Source organism: Lissotriton vulgaris, chromosome 3_1 (genome assembly GCF_964263255.1).
Source record: "Lissotriton vulgaris chromosome 3_1, aLisVul1.2, whole genome shotgun sequence".
In the NCBI taxonomy this organism is placed as follows: domain Eukaryota; kingdom Metazoa; phylum Chordata; class Amphibia; order Caudata; family Salamandridae; genus Lissotriton; species Lissotriton vulgaris.
In genome coordinates, this window is record NC_141689.1 from 427,230,893 (window position 1) to 427,249,083 (window position 18,191).

The 18,191-nt window shown below is 47.3% G+C and overlaps 1 protein-coding gene across 1 annotated transcript in view; it reads right to left on the reverse strand.

Annotated features, from left to right (window-relative positions):
• LOC147726592 (interleukin-6 receptor subunit beta-like) overlaps nt 1-17,861 on the reverse strand; it is a 155,507-nt gene extending 137,646 nt beyond the window's left edge. The window contains exon 1 of the mRNA XM_086963478.1: nt 17,819-17,861. Within this exon, the coding sequence (XP_086819604.1) occupies nt 17,819-17,861 (43 nt within the window). The remainder of the gene's footprint in view (nt 1-17,818) is intronic.
• Nucleotides 17,862-18,191: the final 330 nt, after the last annotated feature.

Here is an 18,191-nt window from a genome sequence, read left to right on the forward strand (position 1 = left end):
CGACCATGTTGCGCTGATTAAAAGTATCTTATTCCCCCTGTGTTTGCCTTTTCTCATTTATAGCCCCTGGGTGCGTGCTCTATATTTGGGTGTCGTCCATATGTGTTCAGTGTATTATGAACGGTGGAAGGTGCTATTGAATAACCTTTAATCTTCAGTCGCAGCGCATTGACGTAACCCGGGTTCCCAGTAAATTACATAACTTTTATAACAGTGATGGATTTCCAAGTCTCCTCAATTTCTTTTTGTGCGGACTGATGCTGGGCAATGCTGGTACTAGGCAATGCTGGCGTCCGGCTCGACTGACGTCATGTAACTCGCGCCCAATGACGCACACGTGTTGCACTTCCAACGTGTGTCTTGCTTGACACACGAAAGGGAACTTTGTGGAATGGCCAATAGAATCCCCCTCTTCAGCCCTCACACCTCTGAAAAGAAAGAATAGCATTGCAGTCCAAGCCCTAACCGGGCGTTACCGGTAGCTGGTCAGAATTAATTTGTTTGCCTGCAGACACTCAGCAGTCTGGAGGTACTTCGGTGTCTGAGTAAAGAATGAACCCACTTTGGTATGTTTTGTATACACTAGATTGGCTCTTGGTTAAGGAGATGGCAGCATGTCAAAAGCCCTCGGGTACAGAAGAGCTTAAGTGGCAGTGACCCGCAGCCGGGTGTCACCACATTCACATTAAAATACACACCCCTGTTTGCCGCAGCACTCCTTTTACTTGCATTTCCTTTCATTTACTACACTTAAAACATCAAGGTCATTTGCAAATTAAAAGACAATAGGTTTTGCACTTGAAAACACAGTATTCCTTTACATGCATGTGTTGTAATTTAGGACTATGCCATGAAAACACAATAGGGACAGCAGTGTGAGTGAGACAGCAGCGTCAGAGACATTTTATTTATGTTTTGGTTTTTTAAACATAAAAAAAACGCTTTGTTATTTGCAATGCCAATAGCTCAAACTCGCGTAAATATGCGACCTATTGCATTGCAAATGCAATAGGTCTTGCATTTGTGAGGGATTAAGCTATTGGTATTGTAAATGACAATGCCATTTATTTATTTGTTTTCAAACCAACACATAAATAAAATGATTGTCATTTACAATGCCAATAGCTCAAACTTTTGCAAAGGCAAGACCGTTGCTTTGTAAATGCTTGTCCTGGTATTACTTAGTGGGAACATCTAGTCTTTCCCAGAGAAGAGGTGAGCGAGTCAAGCCCACTGTGCCAATAAATCACGCACCAGGTTGCTCTGTGAAGGGGGCCCCAAGCCCTAGCAGGGCGGTTTCATTGAGGCAGGCATGGAACTACTTGCCTTTATATCCAAAAGTTACACAAAACTTCTCTGGCAAAGAAAAGCTTTGAAGCCAAATTCCGAGGAGTCCAAGCGCGTTATTAAACACAATATGATCATTTGGTAGCCGGCAAAAATATCTGTCCCAACACGTTTCATTAGACAGAATATAAGGCTCACAGATTCCTTGTAAAGAAAGACGCAATGTTCAACTTTCAGCCATGCAATGTTCAACTTTCAGCCACGGTATGCTTGCAATCTGTGGAAGTGTTTTTTAATTTGCTCAATGAACTGGCTTTAAACATTACAATAATGCAATGTTTGTATGAAGGATTTCAAACGCTGCCGGATAATATGAAGTGCTGATTCAAACCCACTGAAGCAGTCCTGCTAGGGACTGGGGTTCCCTTCACGGAGTAACATGGTGCGCGAGATATATATATATATATATATATATATATATATATATATATATAGATATAGATATAGATATAAATAAAATTACCTACTGGCGGTCGCCAGTAGGTATATATAGTTAGGACCTAGTTACCATAGGAAATCCCCTACATTCTATTGGGAATACCTTTGGCGCCGATTGAGGAATCTGCGTGTAATTTTCCTTAAATTTGCTCATCTACGCTCCGCTCCTTCCCTGAAAGTTTCGGGGGAATTCGTCAAGCGGGGGCCGAGACAAAAGGGGGGTCCCAAAACATGTTTTCCCCATGTTAATTTCCATTTTTCAAATGGCATTTTCTATGGGACCTTTAGACACGGCTACAGCCCGAATGTCTGAACGGAATTACACCAAACTAGGCAAAATGCTAGGGACAGGTATGCAGTAGTGCCTTTTCTATATTTGGTGAAAATCCCTCCAGTAGTTGTTGAGAAAATTGAATTTGAGCAAATTATATATCTATATGCGCTCACTGTACGCGTATGTGCCCGTACCCTTACGTGCGCGAGCGAGTTTCTGATTGGCTGGCAGTTGACTGTCAACATCCCAAACTGTCCAAACCAGGAAGTGTTGACCACCATCCTGTTTTTCAGGAGAACTGAGGCACAAGAGAGCCCAAAACAAGAGTGGAAAACACCATATGTTGGAGAAAGCGTAGTTCATGTTGGCAAAAGATTTCAGGGGCACCAACATCGGAAAGTTGTGTGGCCCATTAAAAGAATAAAATGAAACAATCATTGACAAAGCCAATAGGTCTCACCTATGTGAGAGCTCTTGGGGTTACAACTGCCTTTTAGGCATGTGGTACAGCAGCGTGGCTGCTGCTTAGCATGGCTAAATGTTAGCTGTGTGGTGTAGAGGAGAGTGGAGTGTACTGACCTAAAGTGGAGTGCAATTGAATGGAGAGGAGTAGAGTGGCATAGTGTAGAAAGGTATACTGTGGAGTGGCGTACAGTAGAGGGGCATGGAGTGGCGTATAGGGGAGGGACGTAGAGTGGAGGGACGTGGAGAAGAGTGGAGAGGCGTAGGGGAGAGGCATTGAGTGGAGAGGCTTGGAGAGGCGTAGAGTGGAGTGGCGTAGTGTGAAGTAGAGGGATGCCGAGTGAAGTGGCTTGGAGCAGCATAGAGTGAAGTGGGGTGAAGTGGGGTGGAGTGGCGTTGAGTGGTGTGGTATGGAGTGGCATGGTATAGAGTGACATGGAGTAGCGTAGACAAAAAGTTGTGTGTATAAAGAACTATAGTCAATAGAGACAGTTTTAAGTGACTGTATTCCTGTGTTAAAAGTAGGAAAGAACACTGCATGTCCATGAATAATACCAAAATGCTTAAAAAAAATAATAATAGCGCATTGCAAAATGATGAGGAAGAACAAAGACAAGAAGGAACACATGTACACGGCCCATGCCACAGGGAGGAGCTAGCACGAGAAAAGAAGGGAAGCCTACAGGACATAAACAATCAAAACATTGCAAATGAGAGACAACTCCCTGGGCCCTGAGAAGAAAAGTGGAGGGGGAGACCTGTCGCACCCCATGGCGATGTCAGGCAGGCCCCCAGGACCCTATCCCCATTGAAATAAGTAAAGCTGGAGTACACTTTTGCGCTACCAGCGAAGATGCTAGTGGGCCCAGGACCCCATGCCTGGCGAATGAAGTGAAGCTGGGAAGGTGAAGGTGCTAGCAGGCCCTGGACCCCATCCCCAGCAAAATAAGTAAAGCCGGGGAGCACCGTCGCACTTCACACAAATATGCTAGTGGGCTCAGGACACCGTTCAAGGGTCCGACGAAGAAGATAGAGTTGTGGAGAGAGCCCTCACGCCCCTGGCGTCCTGGAAGTCTGCTGCAACACGCGCGTTTGCTCACAGGAGCTGGCAGACCTCAAGAGATATACCGGCTCCTGCAGCAGCACACAAGTGTGCTGGCCATGTGGGAAGCCGGCGAGAGCAGCTGGGAATGGGCTCCCCGAGCTGCTCTCCAACATGGCGAAAGGCTGCGGGGTGCCTGGGTGGGACCTGGTACACCAAAGAAAGAGAAGCTTCGGTGCGAAGCGGCGTGAATTGGAAAAAAAGAAGACTGCAAAGAAACCAGCGTCACAGCCATGGTTACAAAATTCACCCTGCTCGCGATGAGCGCCCCATGATGACCTGAGGAGCTTCTCAATTTTGCCGCAACTTCACAAAGAAACCCCTCGTTTGCGGCTTGTGGTGACCCCAGGAGAGTGGGTCACCACCAGAATAGTGCTCATGTGTAGGGGGAGATGCAGGAGCAACACATGCTCCAACCAAAAGAAATTCACCCATACCCCACCTTAAGTTTATGGTACAGGAAAAAGATAACCCTTCAGGGGTTTTACCTTGTTTTGAAGTTTTCCACTGCTGGAACGTTTGTTCAACAGCTCGGAATGATGGATTATGGCTGCAACCAGATGTCGTCTGAAAATCGTTAATGTGAGCTTTTCATGTCATGATACACCCTTGAGGGGGGAAACACGGTAATTACACATGCGCATTTACCAAAGTAATGCCCTTTGGGGACTGTGTGTAAAGTTCAGTATTCTGTTGGCTGCAAACACCCTGGGGTGAAAACTAGAATTGCATAAATGTTGTAATAATAATTCTTTTGCCTTCAGGGGCTATTTTAAAAGTGTGTATTTCATGCTAAAAGAAACGTTGATTGCACAAATGACTTACACGTGCATATGCATATTCTCTTGTGAATGCTTGAATGAAGTAATGATGATGACAAGCACTCACATGCCAAGTAAACATGTTTTATTGCCAATACTAGGTGTGCCCTCATTCAAAGTGATATTACATTTTTGCATTTCTAATACAAGTGAATCTTCTGATATGTGATGTGTTGATCTAGACCTCCCTTTGGGAGGGGTAAGAATGATTATACCTGCCCATCAGCTTATGTATATCTGTAAATAGCTGCATATTATTGAGTTGTGTGTGTGTGTAATAAATGTACTTTTTTCCTTTTTCAAAAGAAAAAGCACAGACTGCACAATCATTTATTGAGTGTTATTATTGTGCATCTGTGAATGGAGATTACTAGTCACACTGCCTCCCTTGAGTAGGCCTTGGACTGCTCTGCAATGCTACCCTATGAGAGTCAAGCAATGCAAGAGGGTGTTTGGTTTCCAGTGGTGGACAAGTGCAGACCCATTACTTGTGCAGGCCACACAACTAATAACCCATTTTCCTTACAGCAAGTGCTCGGGCAGAAGTCAGCAGTTTCCCACTACTCACTGATGCTTACCTTGTGTGAAAACCATGGGAGTGTGCATCTCTAAGTGTTGAAGAGGCAACCGGCGTTGCTACCCAACCAGGTAAAACCAAAAAGCTACATCTTTCTTTTTTATATCTTAATAAAAGTGTCAAAGGGAAAGTCATTTGGCTAGGCTTAAGTATAGTGAAAAAGAAAGGTTTAGTTTCTTTTAATAAAGTTGGCTAATGGTTTGAAATGGAACATTTACTGACAAAGGCTGTTTAGGCTTGATATTTTTATTATGAGACCATCTCACAAAACTAGCAGACATACCTTTTTACAAGTGAAGAGCCTTTTATGTGTTTGTAATGGGCGTATTTAGGAGTGTTACTGTTTTTAGGGGCGGGCCTGCTGGCATAGAAATTGAAACAGGTAGCTCACGTGGGAGATTTCATTATGGTACATGATGCAAATATTTCTGCAAATCCCTTTCAGAGCGGCAACAGAACAATATTTCCATCTGCTATCTTGTACATATTTAGGAGTCTTGTGAGCAATAACTAGTTGTGCATATGTTACACTTTTCATATTTAAAGCCAAAACACTGATTGGATAATGAGTTACTGAGCGTTATGTTAAGTGTTACCGTGTTATGAGTTTCTAGCTTACAGAACATCCCTTTACTGCTCTGAAAGTCAAGTAGTAAATAAGATACTTGGTGTTGAGACATGAATGCCCCAGGCATGGTGTACAAATGTGTTCCAATGTATGGTGGGCGAGTGTGTGGTACATTAATACTTGAATGAGAATGTGGGATGCATTATCGCTGTCCCTGGATTGACATTTTGCAGAAGATCGAGGTGAGGTTGTTTTCCCAGACAGGTATTGCTGACATTACACATGTTGGAGGAAGGAGACCGAGACAGTGAAGTGGGGAGAGAGGAGACAATGCTCCCGTAGAAATCAGAGTAGGCCTTTGGCTAAGAGAAGCTGCTGAGTGCTACCTTTTGATAGATGGTGGGGTGGGGCTTGAGCAGGATTGCAGTCACTGCATTTTGTAGGGAGAAAGGTTCGTTAGGAGAGGCCAGCCTTTTATCTTTCGACGGCTCACTTTCCAGTGTGGACGATGAGAGGCAGGTGCAAAAACACAAATGCTGTGTCAGGAGAGTAACCTGTGAGGGGCACTTGAAAGGCGAAACACCCTACACCAGTCCAAACGTTCAGACAGTGGATCCACATCTCTCAAATGTTTTGACTGTATAAAAGTAGGACGCACTAGACCTAGGACTCACTCGCTGTCCCATTTCTAAATTCTCTTTAACCATGGAAGGGAGTGCTCCACAGGGTACTTAGGGGACTACTGCGCAAGCAACCAGAGTTGGTATCTGCCTGACAGCCAGCTTTCCAAAGATGAGGGAACATCACTTGTGTCTATCCCTTGCTACAATAGCTAATCACCTATCCTAAAGCAATCCAGTCAGCCGGCTGAAGCGTGAGCTTGGCATGCTAGTTCTACAGCAGCAGCAGAGGATTATGGAGATTGATCTGTGCGCCCTGTAATCGGCAGGCTCAAGACTCTCCTGCAATTCCTGGCAGGAACTGTGAAGACAATGCTTAACCTGAACTGCAGGGCCTGAAGTTATCGACTGAGGGGTGATCTGAGCCACAGTTCAAGAATTGTCTGTAGAATGACCTGAGCCACTGCAAACTAAATAATTTCCCGAGGCACTGCACAACGAGTAATCGGCTGTGGCCAGACTGAGCTCTGACGTCCCAACCACCCGGTCAGTAAGGTCCACCTGGCATCTCACCTGCTGCGAAGAACCTCGCCTACAAGTGGCCATAACTATGTGGACATACAAAGCCCAGATGGGGTTGCACCACCCACACCTGCTGGGACCCAGCACCCCCCTGAGACACCTTTGATAAGCAGAGTAGCCACATACGCGACTGTGGAGAATCCCCAAAAAGGAAGACCGGTTTGCACTCAGCCCAGACGCAGCAGGGGAGCAGCCAAGCCAACAGGAAGCAGGGTGACCACTGAGAATCGGCCTGATCTACAGACTCGTAAATGGAATGTGTGACCAACAGATTAACAAACTATGTGCTATCTTAGATGTGCTGGAGATGAAATTGTACCTGAACCAATTCTTACTACATTGTGCCCAAAGGAGAGAGAATATACTGAGCCAGGGAGGGCCAGAGAAGGGAGAGGCGCCAATGGACTCTAGCGCCAAGACACTACACTGCATTGTATACAAGTCAAGTCAAGTCAAAAAGGCTTTATTTCGATAAAAATTATCATAAAAGCTTTATAATAAAAAATACACAAGTTCATTGGAAAAAAAGTACAAGTTAATTACATTAGGATTTAAAAACCTTGCTTTTCCATTAAAAGAAGCATTTCATAAAAGTTTAGGTTAAAAAGAAGATTAAACTTTTTCTTTTAGCCTTTTGCTCCTAATGCGCCAGGCCCACGATAGGAATTTTGAAAGAGTACAAACATAGAGTGAACGTGAGTCTGACATTAAAATACGGAGTGCCTCAACATGGTACCTAGTCCCCAACATACGACACAAATTCTTAAGCCATTTTCTTCTTGGTTTGGTATACTCTTGACACTCAAACATAAAGTGTGCCACTGACTCCTGTTTGTGTGGGCACGCAGGGCAGAGATCTGTGGTCAGAGTTGGCTGATTCCACCGACATGTAAAAGAATGCAGAGGTAATGTTCCAGTTCTAAATTTAAAGTATAAGGACCTATCAAATGGTTTCTCAATAATGTCTAAATAGAGTTCCCGAATTGGTAAGTCCTTAAAACTCAAAAAGTCCTCTGCCAATCTGCCCAATGTGTGATCATTGCTCCTTTTATTCAGAATCCAACTCCAATACAAGTTCTTAAGTACTGCCTTCGGCGGAGATGATTTGTTAGTCCAGGCTTCGCTTATGCCCAGGTCGCACAAAAGGGATTTCATGTCTTTTAGCCATTTAATTTTATGCCATCCTGGCAAAGACATTATTTCAGAAAGTCCTTTCGCATAGCTCGCGAGCTCCGGGACTCGCCACAACCGGGCCCATAGAAGTAGAGGTCTGAACCTTGCTAGGTCTTCAATAGGTCGACAACCTAGGTCAAGCATTAGTGGAGTTGTGGGAGTGGCTTGTGGGAGTGACATGATTGCCCTGCAGAACTTCCTTTCAGAGCTTGCCAGTTCGTTGATTTTGCATGAACCCCATAATTCTGCCCCATACAGAGCAGAGCTAGCTCCCTTTGCTACGTATATGTCAATGACAGGAGCTATGGGTCTTATGGCACAAGAGCGTTGTTCCTTCAGAAGGGCCCCAGTTACCCTCTTGTGGGCTAACAACATTTTGTCTAAGTGAGGGGCCAACTGCATGTTGTGTGACAGGCGGATTTTAGGTGGTTGGTGTCAGGTCTCTGTTTGGTGTTGGTGGATGAGGAGTTGGTTTTGGTGCCGTCGAACTTGCAGGAGTTGCAAGAGAAGGGTCCATGGGTGTGTCCAGGAGCGGCTTGGACGCAGTTGGGGGAACGGCCGGGGTTAAGGGCTAGGAGGGTGGTGGCATCGTAAGTGATGCGAGTGGGCTGGGAATTGCGGGAACCAGGGGGTCTGGCGCTGGGCGCAGACGTAAGTATAGTCTGTTGGTACCACGCAAACAATCAATCTGCTGTGGAAAGTCTAATTAAACCAGAGTGTCTAAATATTGTCTGAGAGGTCCCTAAATGGCCTGAGCAGATTGCAGCTCTGAATGTTTCAGCCATTGTTGCCCCAGTAGGAAGCATCCCTCAGCCAGTCTTCCGTAGAAGCGGTTGGACCCTTCTTCCTTGAGCCAGCAGTAACAGTACCTCTGTTAACCTTGTTGTGCGTATGGGGACAGGTTTAAAACATCTCAGGAGCATTAGTCGTAGGGAGGAGTCAGTGTGTATGCAGGGTATTTGGCCAATGCCCCATGCTACCTCCTTCCAAAAGGACAGTATTGTCTGGCATCCAACTCTAGATGTAAAAAACACAGCCATGCCAGGTAGGCATTGAGCGCATTAGACTGTTTTGTTAGGGTCCATGGAGTGGAGGAGCTTTGGAGTCCAATATATTCTATTTATGAACCTAAAATGGAAAACCTTCAGCATATAGTTTATAAAAATCAGTTTGGCTTGTGTTCAACAGAAGGTCCATGCTCCGTTTCCCAGGCCCTTCCAAAGGTCTTGTTCCCACTTAATGTCGGTCAAACTAGGTGTGCGAAAAATGCCACCAGTGTACATCTTATAGGGGTCAGATGTCAGCCCTTGAGTGGCTGTCACAGGGATAAGATGCACTAGGGAGGGTTCTCCAGTGGCTCCTTTGGGAAGAATGCCACCAGCGTACATCTTGTAGGGTCAGATATCAGCCCTCCATTGGCTCTCACAGGGATACGATGTGCAGGGAGGGTACGCCAGTGGCTTCTTGGGGAAGAATGCCACGAGTATATATCTTATAGGGGTCAGATATCAACCCTCGAGTGGTTAGCACACCGATAAGATGCACTAGGGAGGGTTACACCAGTGGCTTCTTGGGGAAAAAAGCCACAAGCGTACATCTTTTAGGGTCAGATATCAGCCCTTGAGTGGCTGGCACAGGGATAAGCTTTGCTAGGGAGGGTACTTCAGTGGATTCTTGGGGAGGAATGCCACCAGTGTACATCTTATAGAGGTGAGACATCAGCCCTCGAGTGGCTGGCATAGGGATAAGATGCGCTAGGAAGGGTACGCCAGTGGCTTCTTGTGGAAGAATGCCACCAGCGTACATCTTATATGGGTGAAATATGAGCCCTCGAGTGGCTGTCACAGAGATAAGATGCACTAGGGAGGGTATTCCAGTGGCTTCTTTGGGAAGAATGCCACCAGTGTACATCTTGTAGGGTCAGTTATCAGCCCTTATTTGGCTGGCACAGGGTTATATGTGCTAGGGAAGGTACGCCGGTGGCTTCTTGGGGAAGAATGCCACCAGTGTACATCTTATAGGGGTCAGATATAAACCATCGAGTGGCTGGCACACGGATAAATGCGCTAGGTAGGGTACTCTAGTGGCTTCTTGGGGAAGAAGGCCACAAGCATACATCTTATAGGGTCAGATGTCAGCCCTCGAGTGGCTGGCACAGGTATAAGCTGTGCTAGGGAGGGTACTCCAGTGGCTTCTTGGGGAAGAATGCCACCAGTGTATATCTTATAGGGGTCAGATATCAGCCCTCGAGTGGCTGGCACAGGGATAAGCTGTGCTAGTGAGGTACTCCAGTGGCTTTTTGGAGAATAATGCCACCAGCGTACATCTTGTAGGGGTCAGATATCCGCCCTCGAGTGGCTGGCACAGGGATAAGCTGTGCTAGGGAGGGTGCACCAGTGGCTTCTTGAGCAAAGTGGGCTACAGATCTGAAGCTGCAGTCTGACTCTAAAATGCAAGCGTGTCAAGAGCTGAAATGTGTCTTTTGGACCCGGCCCTTTTAGCCAGGTTCACTCGAAACTTTTTGCTTTTGCCTAGCCTGTTTCTGTAACCTGGTGTTGGTTATTTTAGGTCGCTGCGCACTTTTTCACTGTGGTCCAGTGTAAAGTGTGTGCGCTCTCTGTGTGTGTGGTGAGAGTGACCTGCCCTCCCATAGGAATGCATGGGGAATATGTGTGACCATGGTAGTTCCTGATGTGTGGGGAGTGCAGGGTCGAGTTTGGTATGTGCAAACTCGTGAGATTGAATGCTGCGCAATGAGGTATGCGGTATGATAGTGTCTAGTGTGGAAGTGCCACTTCTAGAAGTTGGCATGTTAGTGTAATTTGTGTCTGGCGTGTGATTGGCTGGAGCTGGCTGGTGAGCCTGGCTCCAGGAGTCAGGATGGGTCTGCCCCGGTGGTGAATGGAGAGATTAGCATGCTGATGTGAGGGAGGGGTACACCTGCGACCTGAATAGGGCTGGTCCTTCCCTCCACAATGATGGCTCCACCCCTTGTGGTGCGTCTGATGTCCCTAGCCTTCCCAGTGAAAGGGAGTTCCCCATACCAGTTGTAGCTGGTTCTCACATTGCCTGCACCTTTTACAACAAAGGATTTTGCTGTATAAAAAGAGGGCTGTGACCCCATGAAGTTGTTCTTGTTTTTCCTAACTTGAATCTGCCAGGGGCGTGCTGCTGCTGGGGCCCAGGGGAAGGCTTGCCTCCCTGGGCCCCACCCAGCCCCTGGATGACTGATGGACTCTCCCTGGGAGCCTTTGTTCCCCTGCTTGCAGACTTCGGGGACCTTTTTCTTGCCTTTGCCCAGGCTTGTTGAAACCTAAGCGCCCTGGGAGCGCTTTTTAGGAAGAAGGCTCGTGACTCTGCCCTGATTTAAAGGACCTTGTGGGGACTTTAGGCATTGCTCTTTCCTCTAGCACTGCAGGTGGCGCTATTCCGTGTGGCCAAGAGAGGAGCGTGGCTACTCGACAGCACGAAGCTGAGCCCAGGATTTATGGCGATTTTCTTTCTATGGCAATCTGCTTTTATGGATGAGCAGCAGCCTACCCTGCATTTTGCCCGTATTTTTTGGTGCCTTAATTGAGCTGGTGCCACCCCGCTGTGTATTTCTGAGGACGAGGGAGCCTACCCCTCATTGCGCCCACCGTATAGAATCACCGAGCTCGACCCGGGCCCGCGAGCATCATCGGAGCGGCAGCACTGTGATTGGCTTGCTCTGGGGTGCTCGACTGGAGAGGCCGCGCTGTGATTGGTGCATCGCTGTAGACTGCACGGAGGAGCCGCGCACGGATTGGCCCAGCACAGAGAAGAAGTGCGGCGTCATAGGGGGCTCGTCTCGTGAGCCGCGCACAGATTGGCCCAGCGCTTGTGCCCTATCCGTGAAGGAGCCGCCATCAAGGAAGCGACGTACGGAGTTAGGGAGGTGCCGCGTGACTGTCAGCCCTCACAGAAAAGCCAAGCCCCAGGTAAACGCTTGGAAAAGAAGTCCCGAGCCGTGGTGTGTCCTTGCCTGGGGGGATTGAGTATTGAGGGCAGCCCTGCCACCCTAGTTGGCCGCAACCGCGCTGTAAGCACTGAGTGCTTTGGGGGCTGCCGTCCTTGTTCGGCCGTATGGCCCGTGTCCTGTCCCCCGTTTAGGGGGCATAGTTGGTGCATTTAGGGCCGCCCCGGGTGGTAGTGAGCCGCCCCAACGGTTTATTAGTGATTTAAGAGCCAGCACACTCTAACAAGAGTGGACAGGGTTCCTTTTTAATTGTATTGGCCTCACTGTCTCCCGAGCCTTGGTGGCTCCAACGCTGGCCCGTTATTGTTTTCAGAGCCAGAGAGCTCCAGTTTTGGGGGCCCAGTTCTGCTAAAGCACCAGTGTTTGGCGGCATGGTTATGTTAGGAGCCAGAGTGCTCCAAGGGGCACAGCTGTTCAGAGCCTAGAGGGCTCCACCTCTTCGCTGATGATGATCAGAGCCTGAAGGCTCCAACGTTGGGTGCATGTTTTGTGTCAGAGCCTGTGTGGCTCCAACGTTTGGGTGCAGTTTTGTTCCTAGGGGTTAGTGAGAGCCCTGGCCGCAGTTTGAAGTCACAGCTGCCCAGCAAGTAGTGGGCAGCTGCACCGTTTAGGCGCAATCTTGGTAAGAAAGTCCCTGAGAGGGACAGAAGTGGCACAGAGGTGCCAGGCCTTTTACAGCTGCGCAGCACTTAGTGCCCGCTGCCGCGTTTAGGCCCTTGTGAATGTTCTCAGCTGCCCAGCAATTAGTGGGCCGCTGCAACGTTTAGGTTTGCGCAGGTGGCGCATCCCTGACTGGCGCTGCGTTGGCAGCGTGCCCTGACATTCTGGACACAGTGCTTTTGAGTCCCCTTATTGGATTGCCAGTTGGCCAGGGGGGCTGGTAGGTGGATAGGGCACAAGGCCCTAATGTGATTTCTGCACAATGTGATTACTTACTATGCTTGTGATGATAATTGCCTAATGTGTTTTATGTGCTAAAGGTGATATGTGCTTTAAATGTGGTGCTAGGAAATGTAATGCATCTAGTATGTTTTACGCACCCTGTGTTGATAAGAAAGTTTTACCTATGGAGGTTGGTGTTAGTGAGAGTTTACTTCACTATGAGTTACGCCCCTAAATGTGAGTTATTCTTAGGGGAAGGGTCTAATGTGTTTAGACTACTGAGGAAATTGCCTACTGTATTTTTACTGGTTAGGCCTAAATGTGATTTATGGGTAATGTGCAATGCCATTATGCCTGTGATACCTCTAACTGTGTTTTCATGTTTAGGAGGTTGTTTTGCCTAGTATAGTTTATACTAGAGAGGTTACGTGTCCATGCATGATCTATGCCTATGGTTATTAGTATTGTGTAGTGTGTACCAACCTGTTACCAGTGGTTACTGGTTGTGATCTATAATTGTTATTTGGTGTGACAGTTATTCTAAGTGCTGATTCTGACAGTGGTCCACGTGGCCCTGTCCTGGTGTAAATAATCCGGTGTGAATATTGCCCTTGCCAGTTGGCACAATGTATATTGTGTGATTACTATCTGATGTGTTTTGACAATACAAAAGTTATTTTTATATAACCCTGTGTGGAGTTCCTTTTGTGGTGTGCCTAGGATGTTGTTGCTGTTGTGTGCGTGCACAAATGCTTTATACATTTCCTCCGGGATAAGCCTGTCTGCTTATGCCAAGCTACCAAGGGGGTGAGCAGGAGTTATCTTGGCGTGTGACTCGCTTGCCCTGGAGTAGAATGGTGGTTTCTGCCTGGCTTTGGCGTAAGCCTCAGCCAACCAGAAATCCCAGTTCTAACAGTGTTCATTACCGTAAACTGTTCTAAAGATAGGAATTTACCATCACTTGAAAGGGGACCATTTTGTGTTATTACCACTGCTCCCGTGAGGGCGGCCCTGCCGCCCTAGTTGGGCGCAATTCTTTGGGGGCTGCCGTCCTTGTTCGGCCGTATGGCCCGTGTCCTGTCCCCCGTTTAGGGGGCATAGTTGGTACATTTAGGGTGGCCCCGGATGGTAGTGGGCCGCCCCAACATTTTATTAGTGATTTAAGAGCCAGCACGCTCTAACAAGAGGGGACAGGGTTCCTTTTTAATTGTATTGGCCTCACTGTCTCCCGAGCCTTGGTGGCTCCAACGCTGGCCCGTTATTGTTTTCAGAGCCAGAGAGCTCCAGTTTTGGGGGCCCAGTTCTGCTAAAGCACCAGTGTTTGGCGGCATGGTTATGTTAGGAGCCAGAGTGCTCCAAGGGGCACAGCTGTTCAGAGCCTAGAGGGCTCCACCGCTTCGCTGATGATGATCAGAGCCTGAAGGCTCCAACGTTGGGTGCATGTTTTGTGTCAGAGCCTATGTGGCTCCAACGTTTGGGCGCAGTTTTGTTCCTAGGGGCTAGTGAGAGCCCTGGCCGCAGTTTGAAGTCACAGCTGCCCAGCAAGAAGTGGGCAGCTGCACCGTTTAGGCGCAATCTTGGTAAGAAAGTCCCAGAGAGGGACAGAAGTGGCACAGAGGTGCCAGGCCTTTTACAGCTGCGCAGCACTTACTGCCAGCTGCAGCGTTTAGGCCCTTGTGATTGTTCTCAGCTGCCCAGCAATTAGTGGGCAGCTGCAACGTTTAGGTTTGCGCAGGTGGCGCACCCCTGACTGGCGCTGCTTTGGCAGCGTGCCCTGCCATTCTGGACACAGCTTTTGAGTCCCCTTATTGGATTGCCAGTTGGCCAGGGGGGCTGGCAGGTGGATAGGGCGCAAGGCCCTAATGTGATTTTCGCACAATGTGATTACTTACTATGCTTGTGATGATAATTGCCTAATGTGTTTTATGTGCTAAAGGTGATATGTGCTTTAAATGTGGTGCTAGGAAATGTAATGCATCTAGTATGTTTTACGCACCCTGTGTTGATAAGATGGTTTTACCTATGGAGGTTGGTGTTAGTGAGAGTTTACTTCACTATGAGTTACGCCCCTAAATGTGAGTTTTTCTTAGGGGAAGAGTCTAATGTGTTTAGACTACTGAGGAAATTGCCTACTGTATTTTTACTTGTTAGGCCTGAATGTGATTTATGGGTAATGTGCAATGCCATTATGCCTGTGATACCTCTAACTGTGTTCTCATGTTTGGGAGGTTGATTTACCTAGTATAGTTTATACTAGAGAGGTTATGTGTCCATGCGTGATCTATGCCTATGGTTATTAGTATTGCGTAGTGTGTACCTACCTGTTACCAGTGGTTGCTGGTTGTGATCTATAATTGTTATTTGGTGTGACAGTTATTCTAAGTACTAGTTCTACTAAGTCCTGATTCTGACAGTAGCCCACGTGGCCCTGTCCTGGTGTAAATAATCCCGTGTGAATATTGCCCGTGCCAGTTGGCACAATGTATATTGTGTGATTACTATCTGATGTGTTTTGACAATACAAAAGTTATTTTTATATAACCCTGTGTGGAGTTCCTTTTGTGGTGTGCCTAGGATGTTGTTGCTGTTGTGTGCGTGCGCAAATGCTTTATACATTTCCTCCGGGATAAGCCTGTCTGCTTTTGCCAAGCTACCAAGGGGGTGAGCAGGAGTTATCTTGGCGTGTGACTCCCTTGCCCTGGACTAGAATGGTGGTTTCTGCCTGGCTTTGGCGTAAGCCTCAGCCAACCAGAAATCCCAGTTCTAACAGTGTCCATTATCGTAAACTGTTCTAAAGATAGGAATTTACCATCACTTGAAAGGTGCCCATTTTGTGTTATTACCACTGCTCCCGTGCCTCTTTTTGAAAAGAGTGAGTGTAGGATCGGGTTCCTGGTGGTGTTGAGGGACAGCGAGTAGAGACCGTGTCATTCAGCCTCACCAGCGATTGTCATCTGACACCAGCCGCTGCATCGCAAGCGGTGGATCAGCTGGCAGGGCTAGTGGCTTATATAATGCAAGTATGATGATTAGTGATTCTATAGCGACTTGATCTTTTTTTAATGTGCACGTGTGAACTAATAGGCTACATGTTTTATGCTCTTGTTATCATTAGCCACGGTATGAATTTTTTATTTTTATTTAAAGCTGTATGGACTGGTTTTAATTAACTATGCAATTCGATAGATTTGAATATAATCGGCTGCACATTGGGGTTGTGCCACATGATAGCAGCGTTCTAGATCAGGCACAGCAAGGCTCTCTCTATTGTAAGGCATGAAGAGTTCTGTCCATCTCAGCCTCAGATGTGTGCCGCAAAATAGCAGTCCATTCAGATGCGAGCGTATTTTTACTGAGGCACAGCGAGATGTTAAATAAAACATTTTGGGTCATACGATCATTTTTTAGTGCTACTTTTCCCGCTAGGGACGTTGAATCTATGCAGGTGCTCGGAGATTCGCCTTGGCGAGCAGGTAGTTAGCCTGTATTAGCGCATATCTGTGTCTTGAGACAAGTACACCAGATAGATGACCAGTCCCTCAAATCATCAAATCATCTGAGTGGATATTGTGTTACTGGTTGTTTAGCAGCAGCTGGAAGTGGTATAATTTCCGTTTACCCCCAGTTTATGCGTACTCCAGACATTCCACCATATTGAGTTACTTGCGGAGAACTTCTTTAAGGTGTGCCCCAGGTTCTTTTAGAAAGAGCATCACATCATCTGAGTACATGGACAGCGGGGCACGTCTACGAGGGAACGCTCTACCTCAGTGAGAATGATGCCTTCCTAACCAGGCTGCCAGTGGCTCCATCACTGAGGCAGAGGTGAGGGGCAAGAGAAGGCAGCCATGATGGGTTCCCCTTTGAATCAAGAGGGTTTTGTGGTACATCCATTGGCAGGTATGCGCCCCGCCCTAGGGGGGGTTTGTGTATAGTAATATAACATAGTTCACGATATTATGACTTATTACCGTCCTGCACAATACTGCGGGCAAAGATCACCATTCCAGAGAGTGAAAAGCGAGCGTCGCAACGAGTAACACCGATATGGCATTTATTTTGGATGCATCTCGTAAAGCAGCGCAAAAACACATTCCTAAGTTAGATGTTGCCCTGCCTGGTATCAACCCAGACTGTTCCGCTAGCACCAGGTTACTCATTAAGGGGTTCAGTCTATTACCAGGCACACGGCCAGGATCATCTTGTCCAGGTTCATAAGGTAGTCCTGGGTGCACATCCCAGGTTTTTAGTCATCACTGTCTCTCATATGCTCGGGGGTCGGCTTCCAAGACTGAGCACTTCTTCATTCAAGCCCCTCAGTCTTTGTGTCAAAATCGCCTTGCACTCCTTACAGAATTGAGAAGTGAGGGTTCCCCCTACATGCCTTCAATTGCGTCATGACTCCTGTACACTGATGGGTTCTTGCAAAAATGCGCCCATTCCACCATCTAACCAGACTAACACTATTCCGTCCACAGAGCTAGTTCTGGCACCTGGCTTATGGGGGCTGTAGAGGTGTATACATCTGTACAGCATGGTTGGAAGGCTTGGAGTACTTTAGTGCTACCGGTTATATTGTTCTCAGGGTCAGTTGTCAAGGCGTGTGCTAGAGAAGGTTTACAATCCCTCTTAGAAGCCACACTAAGGTCCTGTTGTGGCGTTCACCCTCTCTGTATTTTCGAGTATCAAACGTAGGGCCAAGTAAAACACGTGCTTCCCAAATGTTTCTAGGAGCTTTAGTTACCAGTTTTGTGGTGTGATATTGAATGTATTTTAAGTGACCTTACTCATTGAGGCCTGCACTTCGAGGCTTTCCGAAATGATAAAGTTAAAAAGTCAGGATCCCCCATGGCAGGGCAATGTTATAATGCAATTTAACTGTTCACACCTAAAAAGGTCTGTTTGAATAGTAGAAGTAAAGGCTCCATATTGGTTTGCCCAGGCTGAAGCACCTCAGTGAGACACTGGTCTTTACCTCCATTGCGGGCACTGTACGTAAACGGCCTCGGCATGGCCATTGCGAAGGAGGCACTATCTTCTGTAGCGGGTATGGAGGAGGAACTATTCTCTTGTTTAGTAAGGAGTCCAGGCAACTGGCAACTTGGAGGTACTCAGACCATTTATCGTCGGTATAGGTTTGGGCAACTTTGTCCCCAGGATCATGGAGGTAGTTATCAGAAATCGGTCCAAATGAGGCATGAGGTGTGTGGGCCCTTGCATGTGGTAACGGCAATGTTCAATGAAAATGTCAATGTTCTTCTGATTTCAAGGCATGCAAAGGGCTCACAATCATGAGAGGAGTGGGAAGTGCACTATGCCCAAAAGGAGCATGGCTAGCAGCGAAAGCT